Raw genomic sequence first — 20,389 nt, 5'->3', positions numbered from 1 at the left:
GTGGACTTTACAGAGCCCAGTGGACAAAAGATTATTAAAATGGAGTAGGGTCTTGACTTATCCCCTGGGGAATGAGTTCCTTACAGAACGTGGATCTCAGTTCTTTCTCCACTTTCACCAGCCATACCGGCCACACCAGAGGAACCCCATCGAACTAACCAACTGCCACTGATTTTGGGCCCTGGGTTGGCCCTGCTGATCCTCCTGGGGCTGGGGGCCCTGGGCCTGTGGCACCTCAGTCGGAGGCGTGAGAAACAAAGAGCCTTGCACAGTGATCTGGGAGAATCCAGCCTCATCCTGAAGGCATCGGAGCTGGGGGACAGCACACTGTGGGTGAGGGCCTCAGAGTTTCAGGGATGTGCAGAGAGGGGAGAAAGGGTGTCAGTGAAGGAGGCACCGAGTTGCAAGACAGGGAGAAACAAGCAGGGAACTAAATGGTTGGAAATACTGACAAAACAAAGAGAGACAGAAATGAACACAGTGATTGATAAAGAAAGAAGGTCACAAATCACAAAGACAGATAAAGAAGTCAGACATACAGAGAGACAGCTATGCGCTTTGTAGTCCATCGTGAGCCCACACTTGGCTGGAGACTTCCAGAAAAGAGAAAGCTGGGGAAAAAAAGTCAAGCTTTCCTCTTACACTTTTTCCTTGATCAACCCCAGGATCTTCTGGACAGTGACTGCACTACAGGCAGTGGTTCTGGCCTTCCCTTCCTGGTCCAGCGGACAGTAGCTCGGCAAATTGCTCTGGTGGAGTGTGTGGGTGAGCTGGGGAGAGAGGAAGAAATTAAATATATAGCGCCTTATGTGCATGGGGGCAGGGGATGAGGGAAATGATATCCTGTATGTTGGAGGGGACTATGCTATGGAGAGAGGGAGGAAAAAGAGGGGTCACTGTGTGTGGGGTGGTGTGGGAAGGGTCCAGTCTATGGTGGGAAAATCAGAAGAAGAAGGCAAGAGAGGGGTTATCTTATGGGTTCTTAGGAGAATGGGATGAGGAGATTCACGAGCTATGATTAGACTCTGAGACTGATTTAAGGTCTGAAATATAATCAGGATTGGGTCCTATGGATACAGGACAGGCATCTGTTCAAGGATAGAGCTGCCCTATGCATGAGACTCTCCCTTCCATCTTGTCCTTTCTTATATTCCTTTTACAGGCAAGGGCCGCTATGGGGAAGTGTGGAGGGGCTTGTGGCATGGTGAAAGTGTGGCTGTCAAAATCTTCTCCTCCAGGGATGAGCAGTCCTGGTTCCGGGAGACGGAAATCTACAATACGGTGCTACTCAGACATGACAATGTTCTTGGTGAGCAGACTGCGCCAGCCCCAGCACTACCTCCACAAAGCACCCACACACACGGGCTCATGCACATGCACACACATGCACACACATATACATACCCCATCTAAAATGGAGCAGAAAGAGAACTATTCAGTCTCGGAAGAGCAGACTTTTGATTCTAGCTGTTTTTTGTTATTCAATTGTTTTTAAATTTTATCTGATTCTTCCTGACCCCATTTGGGGTTTCTTGGCAAAAATACTGGAGTAATTTGCCATTTCCTTCTCTAGCTCAGGAAACTGAGGCAAATAGGATCATGTGACTTGCCCCGGGTCATATAGCTAGTTAAGTGTCTGAGATCAGATTTGAACCCGGGAATAGAAGCTTTCCTGACTTTATGCTCTCTGGTGCCACCTAGCTGCCCTCGGCTGTTTGTAACCCTAGGCAAAACAGAACTCCCGATCTAATTCCGTCATGTGTAAAACAGCCAAATCCTTGCACTGCCCACCTAAAATTCTGAACACCATAGAAATGTGAATGGCTCCTGTTGGACCCGTAAAAGCCAGCCACCTGTTTGCTTTGAGTCTCATGATAAAAGAGGCAACCTCTAAAGCTGAGCCCTGTCCTTGTCACTGCTGAGTTCTCTTCTCCCTTCCCCCCAGGATTCATTGCTTCTGACATGACCTCCCGGAATTCCAGTACCCAGCTGTGGCTGATCACCCACTATCATGAGCATGGCTCCTTGTATGACTTCCTGCAGCGGCAGCCACTGGACCGAGGATTGGCCCTGCGGCTGGCCCACTCCATTGCCTGCGGTCTGGCCCACCTTCATGTGGAGATCTTTGGAACCCAGGGCAAGCCAGCCATCGCCCACCGGGACCTGAAGAGCCGCAACGTCTTGGTTAAAAGCAACCTACAGTGTTGCATCGCGGACCTGGGTGAGGAGTCCGGGCAATGGGACGAGGCTGCTCCTGGGAGGGGAATGGGTCTTCATTCTTTGATAGGAAGGGAGACAGGCAAAAAGTCCTTCTGCCTCTTTTTGGTGTTGTTGTTTGCTTCTGCCTCTTCTGTGATTCTGTCTTTGCATGTCTCAGCCTTTGCTAGTGCAGAGGCAGTCAGCCTGGGAAGCCGCAGGCTAAGTCTGGAGCCCTGGATTCTACTCCCACTTTGGCATGTGCCAGTGATGTACTTTGGGCAAACTGTAACCACTCTGGGCCTAGTTTCCTCATCTGCTAATTCAGGGGTCCTCAAACTTTTTAACTAGGGGGCCGGTTCACTGTCCCTCAGACTGTTGGAGGGCCAGACTATGGTAAAGACAAAAACTTTGTTTTGTGGACCTTTAAATAAAGAAACTTCAAAGCCCTGGGTGAGGGGGATAATCGTCCTCAGCTGCCGCATCTGGCCTGCGGACCATAGTTTGAGGACCCCTGTCAGCTAAATGGTCGCAATGATACCAGAGGTGTTGTGTGGAAAAATGCTTCATTAAGCCTTAAAAGCTATAGAAATCTGAGTATTTACTACATACCAGGCATTCAGCCAAGTGATAGGAATACAAAGAAATCTAAGAAGCTGTTATTAGCTCATGGGATTCTATGGGATAATCTCAGAATCACTTTGAAAAGTTATAAAAAATAAGATGTTCTAATTTGCCCTTATTTCTGTGTCTGTGTGAGTCTATCTTGATTTTTCATTCTTCACCTGTATTTCCTCTCTTTTTCTCTTGGATTTTACTTCCTTTCCCTTGTCTTCACCTTGATTTTCTTTTCTGGGCCACAGGCCTTGGGGAATGTCCCGAGAAGCAGAAACTGGGTAGCATGTTGGGGTCATGGGTTGATGAGGCATTGTACCCACAGGCCTGGCAGTAATGCATTCTCAAGGCAGTGACTCCCTGGACATTGGCAACAACCCTCGGGTGGGCACCAAGAGGTACATGGCGCCAGAAGTATTGGATGAGCAGCTTCGCACCGACTGCTTTGAATCCTACAAGTGGACAGACATCTGGGCCTTTGGTCTGGTGCTATGGGAGATAGCCCGCCGGACCATAGTGAATGGTGAGTGATATTTTGTTTCACCCTGCCCAAGGTATCCTATTCCCTGGTCTAATGATAGACTAATGGGTTGACTCCTCTTCCTAGTATCCAATTCAGTCTTCAGTGCCAGAGGAGGGAGGGATTAGCAGATGGAATTATAATCTCAGTAAAATGATGTTTAGGTGGGATGTCTTTGGGAACCTTTGGAAAAAATGCTGGCTCGAGAGAGAGTAGATTATAGATGCAAAATGTCAGATATGGCCAATGTATTGATTTGTTTTTTTCTTCTTTGTTACAAGAGTGACAGCTAATCATTTTTAAAAAAGAGAATCAAAAGAACATTTTCTTTTTAAAATATCTTTTCATTTTTCAAAATACATACAAAAACAAGATTATGCAATGATCAATTCTGACAGACATGGTTCTTTCAACAATGAGGTGATTTCAGATCAATTCCAAAAGACGTGATGGAGAGAGAGTCATCTGCATCCAGAGGGAGGACTTGTGTGGACTACCACATAGTATTTTCACCTTTTTTGTTGTTGTTTTCTTGCTTTTTGTTTTCTTTTTGAATTAATCTTTCTTGTACAGCATGATAAATGTGGAAATATGTATAGCAGAATTGCACATTTAACCTATATTGGATTACTTGCCATCTAAGGGAAGGTGGGGGGAAAAGAAGACATAAAATATTGAACATGAGGTTCTGCAAAGGGTGAATGATGAAAACTAACTTTGCATACATGTATATATGCATGCATACATACATATATGCATATAAAATATACATATATTTTAACATTCACCCTTGTAGAATCTTGTGTTTCAAATTTTCTCCCTCCATCCTCACTTTCCTCCTTCTCTAGACAGCAAATAATCCTATATAGGTTAAACATGTGCATTTTTTCTAAACATATTTCCATATTTATTATGCTGCACAAGAAAAATCAGAACAAAAAGAAAAAAGTGAGAGAGAAAAAAGCAAAAAAGCAAGCAAATCACAACAAAAACAAAAAGCTGAAAATACTATATTGTGATCCACATTTGGTCCCCATAGTCCTCTTTCTGGATGCAGTTGGCTCACCCCATTACAAGTTTATTGGAATTGGCCTGAATCACCTCATTGTTGAAAAGAGCCACATCCATCAGAATTGATTGTTGCATAATTCTGTTATTGCTACATACCGTGTTCTCTTCACTTAGCATCAATTCATATAAGTCTCTCCAGACCACTCTGAAATCATCCTGCTGATTGTTTCTTATAGAACAATAATATTTCATTACCTCCACATACTATAATTTATTTAGCAATTCTTCAACTGATGGGCATCCACTCCGTTTCCAGTCAAAGGAACATTTTCTTAAAGGGAGCATAGACTTTTGAAGTCAGAAGATCTAAGTTGAATCCAATCTAGGTTTGGATGATTATTACCTGTGTGGATTTGGCTTTATCACTTAACCACTCCCCCAGTTTCTTTCTCCTTCAAATGGCTATCATATTGGTCTATCACAGGGTTCTTATGAAGAAATCAGTCTGTAAATCTTTAAAATGCTATAGATATATGAGCTATTATTATCCCTATCATTTTTGACCCTTTTTTGTAGGGTTCAGAAAGAAATAGTTCTGGCATGCTTGCTATGCTACTTTATAGTTAATGTTCTACATGGCATATTTTTTTGGCCAAGGTAAAAAAAGCCATTCTTTGTCTCATTTCTTTTTTCCTAGCCTTAATCACTGAACAGACATTGCCTCAGTCAAACTGAGACTTGTTAAAGACCTTAGCTTAAAAAGGCTGGCGCCTCCCATTGCATCCAGTGCCATCTCCAGTCATCCTGATCTATATCTGGCTCCTGGACCCAAATGGCTCTGGAGGGGAAAGTGAGGGAAGTGACCTTGCATGCCCTTCTTCTCTCAAATCCAATTCACTTGCATGTTAAGGCATCACCTCCCTGATGTCATGGTTGTCTTTGACAACAACAGACAAACAACAGCCCCTAGCTCTACATGGTATTGTTCAAGGGAGCTTTCTAGAGTTAAATAAAAGTATTCAAATTCAGCTTATCCTATATAATTTCATGGAAAGTATCCTCAGTACAATTCTAGTAGCAGAGAGGATTATGGGGCTGATCATCCACATGATGTTATCTCCTCTGCTAATTATCCCTTTCACATCCCCCGTTGTGGTTTCAATATTTTGTGAGTCAGCATAAAAAAATTATTATAGTGTTTGTATTTTAAATTTTTATGTTATTTTTATTTAAATTGACCTACATATAACCTATAACCACATACTTAACCCAAATTTTATATTAATATCCTGTAAACAACCCACAAAAGAAAAAGAAAAAATTCAGATTTCTTTTGGTATAAAAGGAAAGCCAAAAGTTTTTATACAATTTTCTAGATCGAGGAGGTGTTGTGCCCCTAACCTTTGTGATATGGAAGGGATAAGTGTATATTGTAAAAGTTTTTCATTTAGGGAAGCCTGAAGAGCTAGGAAAAAGGTATATAGTAAAATGTTGTTCTTGGTTTTTTTGTGGGTCTACGTTATGTCTAGGCAATTATGCACAATAGTTTGGTATTGGATGCAGGTTTGGACCAGTTTCCTAGTACAGTTCTCCAGAATATTTTGGGGTCTGCACTTATAGAATATGGATTCTGAAAGCCCATTAATGACAGTGAATTGATGGATAATTTTAGCCAACAAGTTGTCTTGCTAGGTATTTGATAGATGTTAAATATTATAGTTCAAAGTAACATGTTGTATAATTTCTACTATTTCCTTAAATGATATTACTATCAGCAAGAGGTAATGTCTCTGATACATACAAACTGTGTAACTCTGAGCAAGTCACTTAATATTCACCATTATAAATTGAAAAGATGTTACTTCCATTGGCAATGAAAATATACTAATGAAAATACAGATCAATTTCTCTTCCCATTATTATAATCATTATTATAATGACTTTTTTTAGCTGGAATTAAATTATTTGCCCAGAGTCATACAACTAATATCTAAGATCACATTTGAATTCAGGTCCTCTTGACTCCAGAGCCAGTGTTCTATCTATTGTACCATCTACCAGCTTCATATTGTAGCTTCTTAATAGATACTCAAGTTGACTTGCTGATGGATTTTGGCGCCTGATTGGGTCTCTCTTGGCCATGGAGCATCTAGGACAATTGCTCTCTGATTTCAGGAAAACAAATTCTTAATAGGTATTCAGGGAAAACTAGATAGATAATAGTGATGATGATGATGATACCTCAAATTTCTATAGTTTTTTTGAGTTTTATAAAATGATTTTATCTCCATTTTAATAATTGTTAGCATTTATATAGCACTTTACAAATATTACCAAATAATCACCCTAGGAAGTCAGTGCCTTATTATCCTTATTTTAAAACTGAAAAAAAAAAAACTGAGTTAAATGGAGGTTAAGTGACTTGCCCAGAGTCACATAGCTAGTATCTCAGAGTGGCCTTGAACTCAGCTTGACTCAAAGGAAGGTGTTCTATCACTGTATCTTATAACTGCCATTTTTATAGATGAAGAAGCTATCTCAGAGATTACTTGTCTATATAGTTAACACAGCTACTAAATGTCAGAGTTTGGATTCATCTGAGTTTTATCTCAAAGTCGTATCCTCTTTGCATTTTCCTACCAAGAAGAATCATGTTGGGAATCACAGTTGGGCTGGCATTCTGGTGGTATTAGGATCCTTTGCGTACGTGAGGGAAGTTCCACACCAACCTTGGTGACTGAAGTCTCTCTTAGGAGAAGCATTAGGATTTATGAGATCATACGATTTAGAGCAGAGGGAGAACTTGAGAAAGCAAATCCAATCCTGTGTTTTACAAATGAGGAAATTGGAATTCAGACATACAAGCCAAACCTGAGCCCTACAACTCTGATCTGCCTCTTCCACGTCCTCACCCCCACCAGGATGATTGAAGAAACTTCTAGGTGGGTGGAAAGGAAGGGATGGAGGCAGCTGGAATTAGGTGAGACTCCTTTTCCCATCCCAGAAGCAGGTGAGGGCCTAGAATCCCACGGAGAGTAGGAAGAGGGGTGTTCAATTATTCCTTAGGGCAAGGCAAGGCAAGCTCATTCGCTTCATACAGACAGTGTTCATTATAAACATTGTAATCTGGTGTCAGCCCTGGCTCTGATTAAAGGCCCATTAGACATGCTCAGGCCTCAGTGTACTGCTGATTAGGACATGCAAGTCAGGAGGGGCCTGTTGGAAGGCAGCCACCTCCAGCACAGCTGGAGCATGGCCCTAATGGGGATGTGGCCTGTGTGGTCTTGGTCACTGGCTCGGTGCCTGTGATTCAAGAGTTTGGAGGACAGAGTAGGAAGGCTGGCTATCTCTAGGCTTAGAGGTCCTTCCCATTTGAACAAAGATTTCCTAAGAGCTTTCTGTAGCTCTATAGGAAGCATTTTCTTTCTTTCATTTTTTTTTCAAACATGTCTTACATTGATGCCTTTTGTTTCTATATCAGGATCCTCTTTAATATAACCCCAAAATACCTCTACCCCCATTGAACTAGACCTTGTAACACCCACGTGCTCCTCCTACCTCATTCCCCTCAACCCCCACAAAATAAAGCAGGAAACCCATTGACGTAGCAAAGGTAATGAACAGAGTATACACTATTCCACATCTGTAGTCCCCCACCTTTCTTCAGAAAGAAATTGCATTTCATCATCTGTTCTCAAGTTAGAATTGGGCTATCTTTTATCAATATACATACATACATATAAACATTCACATATATTTACATATGAAATTTTTCTAATTTTATTTACTTCATGCTGAATCAGCGCTGCATTTTCAAATGATTGTAGTCTTTGGGCTATGGACTATTTATTTGCATCAGGGGAAAACTTCTCTCATATCAACAAATATGTATCATTTATGTGCTAAGCACTTGAGGGTAAGGTTCTTGTAGGGATCTTACTAAAATGGGAAAAGCAACACAAAACATAATATGGAAGAGAGGGGAAGGCTTAAGTTAGCTGGGGAGGGGAGGCAATCCCCAAAAGGCTTTCTGCAGGAGATAGCATTTGAACTGAGTTTTGACAGAAGTCAAAGATGTCAATAGGGAGAAATAAAGAGATAGATCATTCCAGACAAGAGGAACAATCAGAAAGGCACAGAAATGGAGTGTTGGATTCTAAAAAGAATAGGTCAATTTAACTCTCAAAGATTATCTTCCTTTTTATTCTCGTACATATCTTTTATGAATCTATTTATTTTCATGAGACTGGTGCTATTTTTGTGGTTTTTCCTTTCTTTATATTTCCCAGCTCATGGTATATAGTAAGCAATTAATGCATATTTGATTGATTGATTTCTCTAAAAGTGGCTTTTTTATATTCTACTAACAAAGATGAAATTAAAGCAATTATAAGGAGTTATTTTGTTCAATTATGTGCCAATAAATTTAAGAATTTAAGTAAAATGGAAGAACATTTGCAAAAATATAAATTGCCTAGATTAGCAGAGAAGGAAATAGAATATCTAAACATCTATTTTAGAAAGAAGAAATTGAACAGGCCATAAATGAACTTTCTAAGAGAAAAGCACCAGGACCAGATGGATTTACAACTGAATTCTATCAAACACTTACAAAGTAATCAATTCCAATATTAAATAAATTATTTGGAATAAATTTGGTAAAGAAGGGATCCTACCAAACCCCTTTTATGAAACAATGATAACTAATGATAACCTAAACCAGGAAGAATAAAAACAGAGATTTTTAAATAAAAATTGGTTTTATCTAGTTCTATGGCATCACTAAGAATATTAAGTAAAGAGTGATTGGAGGTAAGTAAAAGGTGAAAAGATTGGAATGATAAGAGAGACCCAGGTTGTGAAGAATGTTCAAAGCCAAACATTGATGCCAAAGTTAATAGGGAGACTTGAGTTTATGAAGCAGCTCAGTGACATGGGAGGACCTCAAGAACATCACCATAGCAGCTGCATGGAAGATGAATTAGAATACAAGGTTACTGTTGTTCAGTTGGGTTCTAACTCTTCATGACTGCATTTGAGGTTTTCCTGTTAAAAGATACTGAAGTGGCTTGCCATTTCTTTCTCCATATCATTTTACAAGTGAGGAAACTGAAGTAAACAGGATTAAGTGACTTGCATAGGGTCACACAGTTAATAAGTATCTGAGGCTAGATTTGAACTCAGGAAGATGAAGTTTCCTAATTTCAGGCCTGGCACTCTATGCACTATGGTGCCACCTAACTGCCCTAGAATAGTAGTAATATATAATAATATAATTATTATATATATGCATATGTGTGTACACACACATAGTGGAAACCAAAGTGAACCAGTAGTCTGATCTGAGTCATTATGGCATAATGTTAAGAGCACTAGATTTAGTTAAAGTACTTGAGTTTTCTGACTCTATCCTTACTATTTTTGAGATCTTAAAGCAATTCTCTTCCCTTCCTTGAATTTGTTTCCTTATCTATAAAATAACAATAACAATAGCTAGCACTCTCATTATGTTTTAAGGGTGGCAAAGAAATTTGGCATTGTTATCTCATTTGGTTTTCACAACAACCTTGGGAAGCAGGTGTTATTATTATCTCCATTTTACAGATAAGGAAATTAAGTCTGGAAGAAGCTAAATGCTTTGCTTAGGGTCACACAGCCAGTAAGTGTCTGAGATCACATTTAAACTCAAATTCTCTGAACTCCAGGTTCTGGACTTTCTACTGCATCACTTACCTACTGGTTATTGCCTATCTCACAAGGTTAATGTGGAGAAAACTCTTTGAACAAGTACAAAGTGCATGTAAATATGAGTATATATGTATAATATGTATATGTAATAAATATAATAAAATATAAATACATAAATGTAAATTTGTAAATATACATTTACTTAAAGATGTAGTGTAAAAAAGATCTCATTATGTTTATTATTTTTACATTGATTATAAAACAAGGTTGATTATAAATCAACTAAAATTTTTCAGGCTCAAATAGTCTCCTCCAGCAAGGTATCTACAGTACTATCCATCACTCATTTATTAAGCCCCTATGTAAGGAACACACAAAAAACCGACCTACCCTCATAAAGCTTCCATTTTCTGGGAAGTGGGGAGTGATGGGGAAGGTACAACATAGAGAGATAATTATGTCAATTACAAGGAAAACTAACTGACTGACACCTTGGGGGATCAGTTGGCATGTGAGTGAGTCATGGAGGGAAACAGGTTCTGCAAGGAGGAGATGGAAGACTATCCATCCTAGGCATGGGAAATGGCTTGTTCAAATGTATAGTCAGAGATGCAGTTGTCAGGCTGAATTCAAGGGGAATGAGGAGGGAGAGGAGGCTCCTGAAGGAGTCAGAGGGAATGTAAGCAGAGAGATAATTGGCTTTGGCCAGAAGAATGAGCATCCCTTCTGCAGACACAGGAGTAAAGCAAAAGAGAGGTTTTAATATGGGAAAGAGAAAGGAAACTCCTGGCTGATGACTTCTATTAATGAATTGCTAATCTTATATAAGTAGCAGAGCCAGGCTGTGAAATAAGAACCTCTTATTCTAAAAACAGTGACCCAGATTGGGGTCTTCCCCATTCTGTGTCTTACCTCCCACTGGGACACGTGTCACCATGGTGTGTCTGCCCTACTCCCCAGGCATTGTGGAGGACTATAGGCCGCCCTTCTTTGACATGGTTCCCAACGACCCCAGTTTTGAAGAAATGAAAAAAGTGGTTTGTGTCGATCAGCAGACCCCCAACATTCCCAACCGTCTGGCTGCAGATCCGGTGAGTTGGTACTTGCAAAAAGAGGCAGAGGGAGGATGAGGGAGAAGAGGAAGGATTCTCAGCTCTGAATACTTGCAGATCCATTTCATCATGAACAAGCTTCAGGGTATAGGTGGGGAGTGGGTTAGGGATGTTAGGAAGTAGGGACAGAGGGAGTCATCCTGGAGAATTCAATTCATCCATCAATGCATATGTCAAATCAATTCATAAGCATTTATTAATCACCTACTATGTGCCAGGCACTAGAATGCATATATATATATGTATATATCTTGAAAACATATATGTTGGACATTGAAACATATCTTTTCACATCTTTATCTCCTAAATGTCCATTGCTGTAAGGAGAAGCCCTATTTTGTTTGAGCTTCTCAAGCATTCTAGAGAAGGGTCAAGAAAGATTCCCACTCTAGAATCTCAGTCTTGGGAGGACAAATGATCATATAGGCTCAGCTTGACTACTTACAGGGAACCCACCAATAATAATAGCTAACATTATATAGTACTTATATGACAGGCACTGTGCTAAGTGCTTTTATCCTCATAACTGTGGGAAACAAGTGCTGTTATTATCCTCATTTTACAGATGAAATGACTAGGGCAAACAGAGGTAAAGTGACCAGCCCAGGGTCATACAGCTAATAAATATCTGAGGTCAGATTTTGAGATCAAGCTGCCTCCAGGCTTGGTATTGTTTCATTTCTGGATAGCTCCATATACATATACACAAAATCCTGGGAAAGTCTTTGGGACTAACTCCCTCTGAGATTCCTTTGCTTCTGGAAATGGGGTAAGCAGAGCTTTCCTGGCCTTGAATGCAGGAGCTGAATGACCACACTGCTCTTCTTTGGGCTCTTAACCCTAATATGTTTTCCTAAATAACTCTGCCCATCCCAACTCCTCACAGGTCAAGGTCTGTGGCAGGGGTGAAAAGCTTGAGCTACCTCTCCTGAGCCCATAAGACCTTTAGCGAACACCGCCCTGTGCTTTTCCTCTAAAATCTTGTTGTGGCATTTTTGTTGGTTGAAGGGTCATCCTGGAAAAGTCAGAATAGAGGAAAATTACAATGGGGAATTTTGGTTGGGACTTCTCTCTTCCTTCTGTATCTCTTAGAGGGGACTGTAGAGGGAGCTATTCATGGGGGCAGGATTCAAATAGCATATGGAAATGAAATAATGCTTCTCCTGTTGTCTCTCTATTTTTCTTCCTTTACCCCCCCTTTCTTTTCTCTCCTAATGCTGTTTTTTCTCCCTCTTTCTCTATTCAATCTATCTCCTTCCCTTTCTTCTTCCATTTTTATTCCTCTTTACTTCTTTCTGTTTTCCCCTCCTCCATTGCATACTTCCTCTCTCTCCCAACATTTCTCTCTGTTGTTCTCATTTCCCATACTTCCTATTTCCCTCTTTCAATCCCTTTTCCTCTTTCTTTTTGTCCTCCAGTTTCTTTCAGGTCTGGCACAAATGATGCGGGAATGTTGGTACCCCAACCCTTCAGCTCGCCTCACAGCCCTGCGTATCAAAAAGACCCTACAGAAACTCTGCGCAAACCTAGAGAAGCCCAAAGTGATACACTAGGCATCTGGTGCCCATACCCCCTTTGACCTGGGGAGGGCTGTATGGAACTGTCTGGCTTGGACCTCCTGAAATTACAGAGTCTGCTTCTCTTATTATCCACGATCTCAGAAGGAGAAGAATGGGGAGTGTGGTCCCCTGAGAGGGCAGCTACGGCTGCTGAACTCCACGCCTCCAGCCCCCAGCTCTCCCAGCCAAAAATATTGCTGGGTCTGTAATCTGATGCCAGGGCATTTAGCCCAGTCTGAAGGAACAGTCTCCCTGACGCCTGGCTTTCCCCCACCCCCAACACACCCACACTGACCCCTCCTTCCTCAGGAAGCCTAGATCCCAGCTGGCCCCAGCTGTAGGACAACTATGCCCTAAGACATGATCATAGGGTAGCTACCAGCTAACCCCACCAACTACGGGGCAGGGAATTCCTATTCACTCTGCCACCCACTTCCCCTTGTGCACAAGTGCCCACACCAACACAGAGACAGAAACCCCATTCTTCTCTGCCTCACCTGCTTCTTGTGCCCTTTGCCATACCCAGCCCCAATTTCCCAGGGTCAGCAGAGAGAGTGCAAGGTCCCCAATCCCTTCCAGATGGCACTTTTCCAGAGTAAACCTCCTTGTGAACAGCACCACATCATATGCCCCTTGTGCCATGAGGACTGACCCTAAGTACAACGTGTATTCTCTATCACTGACTGAATCAAGGACTGGACTAGAGCCAGCATGTCTCCGCCCAAAGGACCTGGTGGACTCAATGCCAAGGGACCCCTTGCTCTCTCCCAGATGTCATCACTGGACATGGAATAACAATTATGTGGGAAGCCACTTTGGGTTACTAAATTCTGCCCAAATCAAATATCCTTGACCAAGGAGCAGCCTCTGCCCGAAACCACTTAACCTGGAATTAAACCACAAATTTTCAAGTCTTTTCCAGGTCAATGCTGAGCAAGAGTGAGACTGGTGCATTTGTTAGCAAGTCACAGAAAGGTGGTGATGATATTGAAAGGTCAGAAAAGGCTAGCATTCAGTCTGACTGGGCTTCCAAAATAAATATAAGGCTATACTTAGAGCTTTCTGAGATTGTCTAAGGTTCCATCCATCCCCACTACAAATTCATCTCCTTCCCTTGTCTTTTGCCACTAATAGCTAATAACTGATTCTATCTGAGTCTGAGAGAAGACCCAAAAAAGGAAAGTGCCTACTTTTTAATAGCCAGGGCTGGGGATGATTCGGCATTTATTCCCTGCCACTTGGGGTACCATCCTAGGACCTTTTAGTTCATAAATTCACCACTGTATTTAATGCCAATAATATCCTGATTTAGAAAAGTAGTGCCTACACCACCCACTGAATGTATAAAATGAAGAGATTGAATTAAATAATCTCAAAGCTCCCCTCCAGCTCAAATAGTCCATGATAAATCCCTGACCTTCTCCAGCTCAAGTGTTAATAGCCACATCTTTGGCAAGACCCCCAATTATTAAGCTTAAACTCTCCTGAGCTTAGAGGAAGCACAGAATCAGAGACATGAAATGAGAAGGGACCTTATTTTTACACATGATGAAATTTTGGCTCAATATAACCTGGTGCCCTTGGCACCATGGGATGGAGTGCTAAGACCAGGAAATCTGACTAGGCTGATGGGCTGGTGTGTGCAGCTGAGTAGGACCTGGGGGTGTAGGGTAAGGGGAGGATGTGGCAGATGGAGTTTATTAGAAACTCCAGGACAAACCCAGGCTCCAGAAATCCCAGGTCTAGAGTCCAGGGTACAATGGCAAATCTTGTATCTGTCCTTGGAAGGTTTCCCGTGTCCTTGAAAAACTGCATCCTTCTCTTCTTTCATAGCATTGTGAGATCTAAAGCTGGGAGGGAACGTGAAGATTGTCCTTGTTCCTTGAGGAAGTTCACTCAAGGGAAGGAGAGGCAAATCGACCCCATCAACAGGCTTTTATTAAGCTTCTTCTATGTTCTAGGCACTATGCTAAGCACTGGAAGTACAAATACAATGAATGAAATAATTCCTATTCACAAGCAGCCTACATTCTAATGGAAAAAAGAAGCACATGTATAAGTATACAGAATAAATACTTTAAAAATAAATATAAATAATAGTGATAATAACTGGAATTTGTATAGTGCTTTAAGAATTGTGAAGCACTTTATATCTGCTATTTCATTTGATCTTTACAACAACCCTAGTTTTTTTTTTACAGAAAAAGAAACTGAGGCAAATAGAAATCAAGTAACTTGCCCGTATCACACAACTAATAAGTTTTTGAGATAGGATTAAAACTCAAATATTCCTGAGTCTGGAGCTCTCTCCACAATGTCACCTACTAGTTTCAAAGGGAAAGTCTTGAAAAAAGGCTTCAAGTGGAAGGTAGTGCATCCTGGAAGAAGAAAGGCATTTTATAAGGAAGAGGTGAAGAGATAATGCCTTCTAGAAATGGGGATGACCACTGCAAACACAAGAGATGATATGTAATTCGTATGAGACATAGAAAGAAAACTAGCTTGCTTGAATCACTGGAGGCATAAGAGAGAGTGATGTGCAATGAATGAGGATGGAAAAATAGATCGGGAAATGTTAAGGACTTAAAAGTTAAAGAGAAGAACTTATATTTGATCCTAGAAATGATAGGGAACCAATGGAGTTCATTGAGTAGAAGAGTGATATGGCAAGATCTTACACTGTAAGCCCCACATGCTGGAAAATAACAGAGTTGGAAGACTAGCTCAGTTTGTTCTAAATCTGATCAAGTTCACTGCCCTTAACTCCTTTAAGCTGGCTCCCTCTAGGTAGGAAATGCTTCTAACCTCCCTAGAATGGGAGTTAGGTATTGCGTCCTCTTCCAAGAAACTACACTTTTAAATTTTATGGTAAATCATCTTAGAGAGGATCAGGAATGCTGAAGCAAGAATTAGGAGACCCTGGCTCACACCCTGACTCTAGGACTAACTTGTTTTGTGTTCTTGGATGGTTCGTTTGCCTTCTCTTAAACCATTGTCCTCACCTATAAAATAAGGTTTTGGACCATGAGGCTTTTAAAGTACATTTCATAACCTCTGATTTCTTAATCCTATAAATCACTCTAATATCTCAAATTGGAAAGAAAATAAGCATTTGTTAAGTACCTATGTATGTCAGGCACTTCACAAAAAGGACTTATTTGATCTCAACAGTTTGGTGATACAGGTGCTATTTTCAATCTCCTTTTGATAGTTGAGGAAAATGAGATAGAGAGCCACTAGTTAAAAGTCTGAAGCTGGGTTTGAACTGTCCACTATATCTCCTAGTCTTGAACTTAATCAAAGCAGGTATTACATAGGCTTAGATAATGCCTGGAATTAGTAAGCTTGTGGTCAGAAGGTTTCAGAGATGAAAATGTCCATCCCTGTTTCCCGGTTGAAGAAACTTTTCCCTAAAGAACATCCTCAAAAGACTCAGATTCACTTCTGCTGAAGATAAGCCCTGGGAGAGTAAATGCTCAGAAATCCTGCCCTATATCTCATAGGGTTATATCAGAAAGAAGGTATGTGGAATAGGGGAATGAATAAAAAATTGGTTAAGGAGTACAGCTATAAAAGCTGGAGAGTGTAAGGAAGAGGGTGCTTCCTATTTCTCTGAGTCACTCCTCCCATTCCTCAAAAAAAAAAGTCTTTATAATATGATGAGATCTTCCTCTCCTCTCCTTCCTTTCTCTTTCTGCCCTATTATTCTATGGTCCTTTATAAGGGAGGGATATGCAACTACGCAGTAGCTTCCCTGTTAGTGGAACTACTATCTCCATCCCAAAAGACCTCTGCTCTATCCTGGAGCTCTCCAACTCCCTTCTTCATTCCTGATGCCTCCCCCAAAGTTTATCCTTCTCCAGGTCTGAAGGCCCTCTGATCTCACAGTAGGTGTTGCACCATTGAAATTAGGAGATCCAGAGAAACATTCTTTAGGTTGGTATTAAGAAAGCAGGAGATAATGGATTTAGGATTGCTCAGAACTTGAAGGAACCTCAAGGGATTGCTTTACTTCAATCTTTGTGATATCTCTCAGAACTAGAGGAACTAGAGGAATAGGAGAAGCATAAGCAGAAACATTAGCTTTCTTTGTTCATATAGATGATTCAAACTTTTAGAATAGGGAAAATGGAAAAAGGATGCTTGGTTCTATTGAAATTTTGCCCCTGGATCCCAGAAGGACTTTAGTCCTCCATTTGGTGCCCCAATTAGAATATAAACTCCTTGAGGATGGAGACATCTTTATTATTTCTACTCTTCTTCCATCCCTTCCTTACTTTAATTTAAAATATTTTATTGCAAAAAAATTCTAACCATTATCTGAACCTTAAGAAAATCATTTTATTTATTTATTTAATTGCTGCTGGAGGGTCTTGTCTCAGTGTTGATGGTTGCTGACCAATCAGGGTTGCTGAAGGCTGGGGTGGCTATAACAATTTTAAAAATAAGACAGCATCGAAGTTTGCCTTATTGTTTGATTCTTCCTTTCACTTGGATACTCTGAGGTCATTATAGGGTTGCTAATTGGCTTTATTTCAATATTGTGTCTCAGGATATATGGGACTGGAGGAGAGGAAGAAAGATGGAGAGATCTCCATCAGTAAAATAGTCAGAATACATACATTAATTGATTAAATTTGCCATGGTTTATGGGCAAAGTTCTTGGTGCTCCAAAATAATTGGATCACCGATCACAGATTACCATAACAAATACAATAATAATGGAAAAATTTGAAATATTGCAAAAATTACTAAAATGTGATATAGATACACAATGTGAATATATGCTGTTGGGGAAATGGCACTGATAGACTACTTTGTTGTAGGGTTGTCAGAAGCCTTCAATTTGTAAAAAATGCAATAAAGTACAGCACATAAAGCCAAGTAGCCAGTATATAATTGCTCCAAAGTAATCTAACCTTCGGTAGGAGTAAGTAGCCATGCAACTTTGAGCTCTTTATCCCCTGGACTACCCAGACTATCAGAATCGAAAACATTTACCCCCTCCTGGAGAAACCTCCCCAATTTACCCTCACAGATTGTAAAATGGATGAAGCAACTGACTACAAAAGTGTGCCAATTGCTATGCTAGGTCCTAGGGACATAAAGATACAGAAGGAAACAATCCTTATTTTCAAGGTGATTGCTGTATTCGAATGACGACAAGGATATAAATAAGTATATAGAGAATAAATATAATGTGGCTCTCCTCAGGCTCAAAGATACATTATGTAACTAAATAGCTCAAGAAGCCCCCACTGGTTTACTTATCTTTCATATTCAGCCAGTAGGCAGGTTGAAGCAAAATTGTTACCTGAGATGGCATGGTAAAAACAGTAGCTACAAAACATTCCCCACTGCAAACCTGGGGCATATTTTCCCACAAATACACCTAGTCTCAGAGGAAACAATGGGAAGACATCTAGAGTACACTGATAATGAGGCACACATGTGATCAAGGCAACAGGCAATTGATGAGTTTAGGAGAGACTAAGAAGGAATACAAGCGGATACTGGATCCAGCTTTAACCGGCTTGTGAGAACTGATTATTAAATTTTCAGTGTGAAAATTTAAACCTCAGAAATAGGAATTGCTACAAAATCAGGCCTTGATTTATTATTTTTAATTGCTTAGACTTAAGATAATCTTAATGATGCAGATTAAATTTAAAAGCATCTACATTTTTTTTTAAAGAGCCCAGTTGTTCAACTCCTTTGTATTTGTTGAGGAATATGCTTGAAATAAAAGGAATGAAGTAAAAGGGGTGAACTTATCACAACACTGCAGACCAACATCAAACATGACAACAATAAAAGTACCTTTATATAGTGCTTTCAGGTTTACAAAGTGCTTTATATCCATTATCTCATTTGAGCCTCATAACATCCCTAGCTAGATACATAGATATGGAAGTTATTTCCATAACATGGTCATTGAACTCATAGAAACTAATCAGATAAACAAAAGAAAGATTACAGAGAGAGAAGAAAAGGGAACACAGAACAGAACCTTAGAGTACACCCAAAGTCAGAGGGTAGGACATGAATGATCCATCAAATAGGATAAAAACCAAGTAAGAGCAGAGTCACAGAAACCTAGAGAGGAGTTAGTATCCAGAAGAAGAGTATGCCCAACAGTGATAGGTGCTGTAGAAATTTCAAGAAGAATAAAGGCTAAGAAATACCATTGGATAGATTTGGGATGAAAAATGCCATCTGCCTCCAGAGAAAGAACTATGGAGACTGAATGCCAATTGAAGTACTATTTTCATCTTTTTTGTTTGTTTTTTCTTTCTCATGCTTTTCCCCTTTTGTTTTGATTTTTCTTTCACAATGTGATTAATAGAAATATGTTTAAAATGATTGTATGTGTATAACATATCAGATTACTTGCTGTCTGGGAGAGAGTAGAATTTAAGGGAAGGAGGCAGAAAAAATTTGAAACTCAAAATCTTAAAAAAAATAATGTTGAAAACTATCTTTACATGTAACTTACATGTAATTGGAAAAATAAAAGTATTGTATTTTTAAAAAAGAAATACCATTGGATTTGACAAATCATTAGTAACTTTGGAATGAGCAATTTCAGGTGAATGATGTGATTGGAAGATCTGACCCCAACTCATTATTTATCCATAGTGCTTTCAAGTTACTAAAATAGACTGCCCATTAAACTATTGGTCAAAATTTGAACAATCTATTTCTTTAACCATTTTATTTTGACTCTATGGATGCTAAGCTTCTTTACTACAGCAGAGTACAACTTTTAGTATCTATTATTATAATTTGTTCATTGATTGATTCATTGGATGGTAAGAGTTGAACTGGAAAATGAAAGAATTATTATTCCTTCACTGGAATTGTCCTTTCATTGGAAAGATTTTGAGAATGGTCCCAGTGATAGTCTGTGTCTGCTTCCCAAAGACCTGCCTGGCTAAGTGTGAAAAGGCTTTAGTGTGAAATCTTTAGAAGATGATTTTTTTTTTTACTATAGCAACCTAAAATACGAATGTCATCAATCCAGCACTTTCTGATTTAATGATGACAATAGTAGAATAGAAGAAAGGGAATTGAGGTTTCATAATTGCTAGAATGTCTTTTTAAATTTTTGTTTTGTTCAGTTGTTTCCAGTCAGATCCAACTCTTTGTGACTTATTTGGGATTTAGAATGACCACAAACATTAATTTAACTACTGCTACATCAAATGTGCATTTTTTTCTTTTTAAAATTTTAAAAAATATTTCTCAATTGCATGTAAAAATAATTTTAACATTCTTTTTTCAAATTTTGAGTTTTAAATTCTCTCCCTCCTCCCACTGAGAATTTAAGCAATTTAACATAGGTTATAAATGGATAGTCATATAAAATATATTTCTGTGTAAGTCATACTTAAAAAAACAACAACAAAAAAAAACAGATAACTCTCCTCCCTCCTGAAAAATGAATAAAGAAAAAAATACCTTCACTCTTCATTTAGGGTTCTTTTATTGTTTTTTTAATTTGTCTGTTCTCTGGAGATATACAGCACCCTTCACATAAGTTTTTCAGAATTGTCTTGTATCATTGTATTGCTGAGAATAGCTAAATTATTTATAGCAAATCTTCATAGAATATTGCTGTTATTGTGTATGATGTTCTCCTGGTTCTGCTCATTTTACTTTCATCAGTTGACTGCCTCAGTTAATGT

The 20,389-nt window shown here is 39.7% G+C and overlaps 1 protein-coding gene across 2 annotated transcripts in view; it reads left to right on the top strand.

Moving 5' to 3' along the window:
* ACVRL1 (activin A receptor like type 1) overlaps window positions 1-20,174 on the top strand; it is a 34,154-nt gene extending 13,980 nt beyond the window's left edge. For both annotated transcript variants that reach the window (XM_051963586.1, XM_051963585.1), the window contains 7 exons: window positions 122-333; window positions 666-765; window positions 1,163-1,309; window positions 1,946-2,221; window positions 3,137-3,334; window positions 10,991-11,121; window positions 12,561-20,174. In XM_051963586.1, coding sequence (XP_051819546.1) covers window positions 122-333; window positions 666-765; window positions 1,163-1,309; window positions 1,946-2,221; window positions 3,137-3,334; window positions 10,991-11,121; window positions 12,561-12,695 — 1,199 coding nt within the window. In that variant the 3' untranslated portion in view covers window positions 12,696-20,174. The remainder of the gene's footprint in view (window positions 1-121; window positions 334-665; window positions 766-1,162; window positions 1,310-1,945; window positions 2,222-3,136; window positions 3,335-10,990; window positions 11,122-12,560) is intronic.
* The last annotated feature ends 215 nt before the right edge of the window (window positions 20,175-20,389 follow it).

The sequence above is a fragment of the Antechinus flavipes genome, chromosome 5, assembly GCF_016432865.1.
Source record: "Antechinus flavipes isolate AdamAnt ecotype Samford, QLD, Australia chromosome 5, AdamAnt_v2, whole genome shotgun sequence".
Classification (NCBI taxonomy): Eukaryota; Metazoa; Chordata; class Mammalia; order Dasyuromorphia; family Dasyuridae; genus Antechinus; species Antechinus flavipes.
This window is presented reverse-complemented; position numbering and strand designations above follow the sequence as displayed.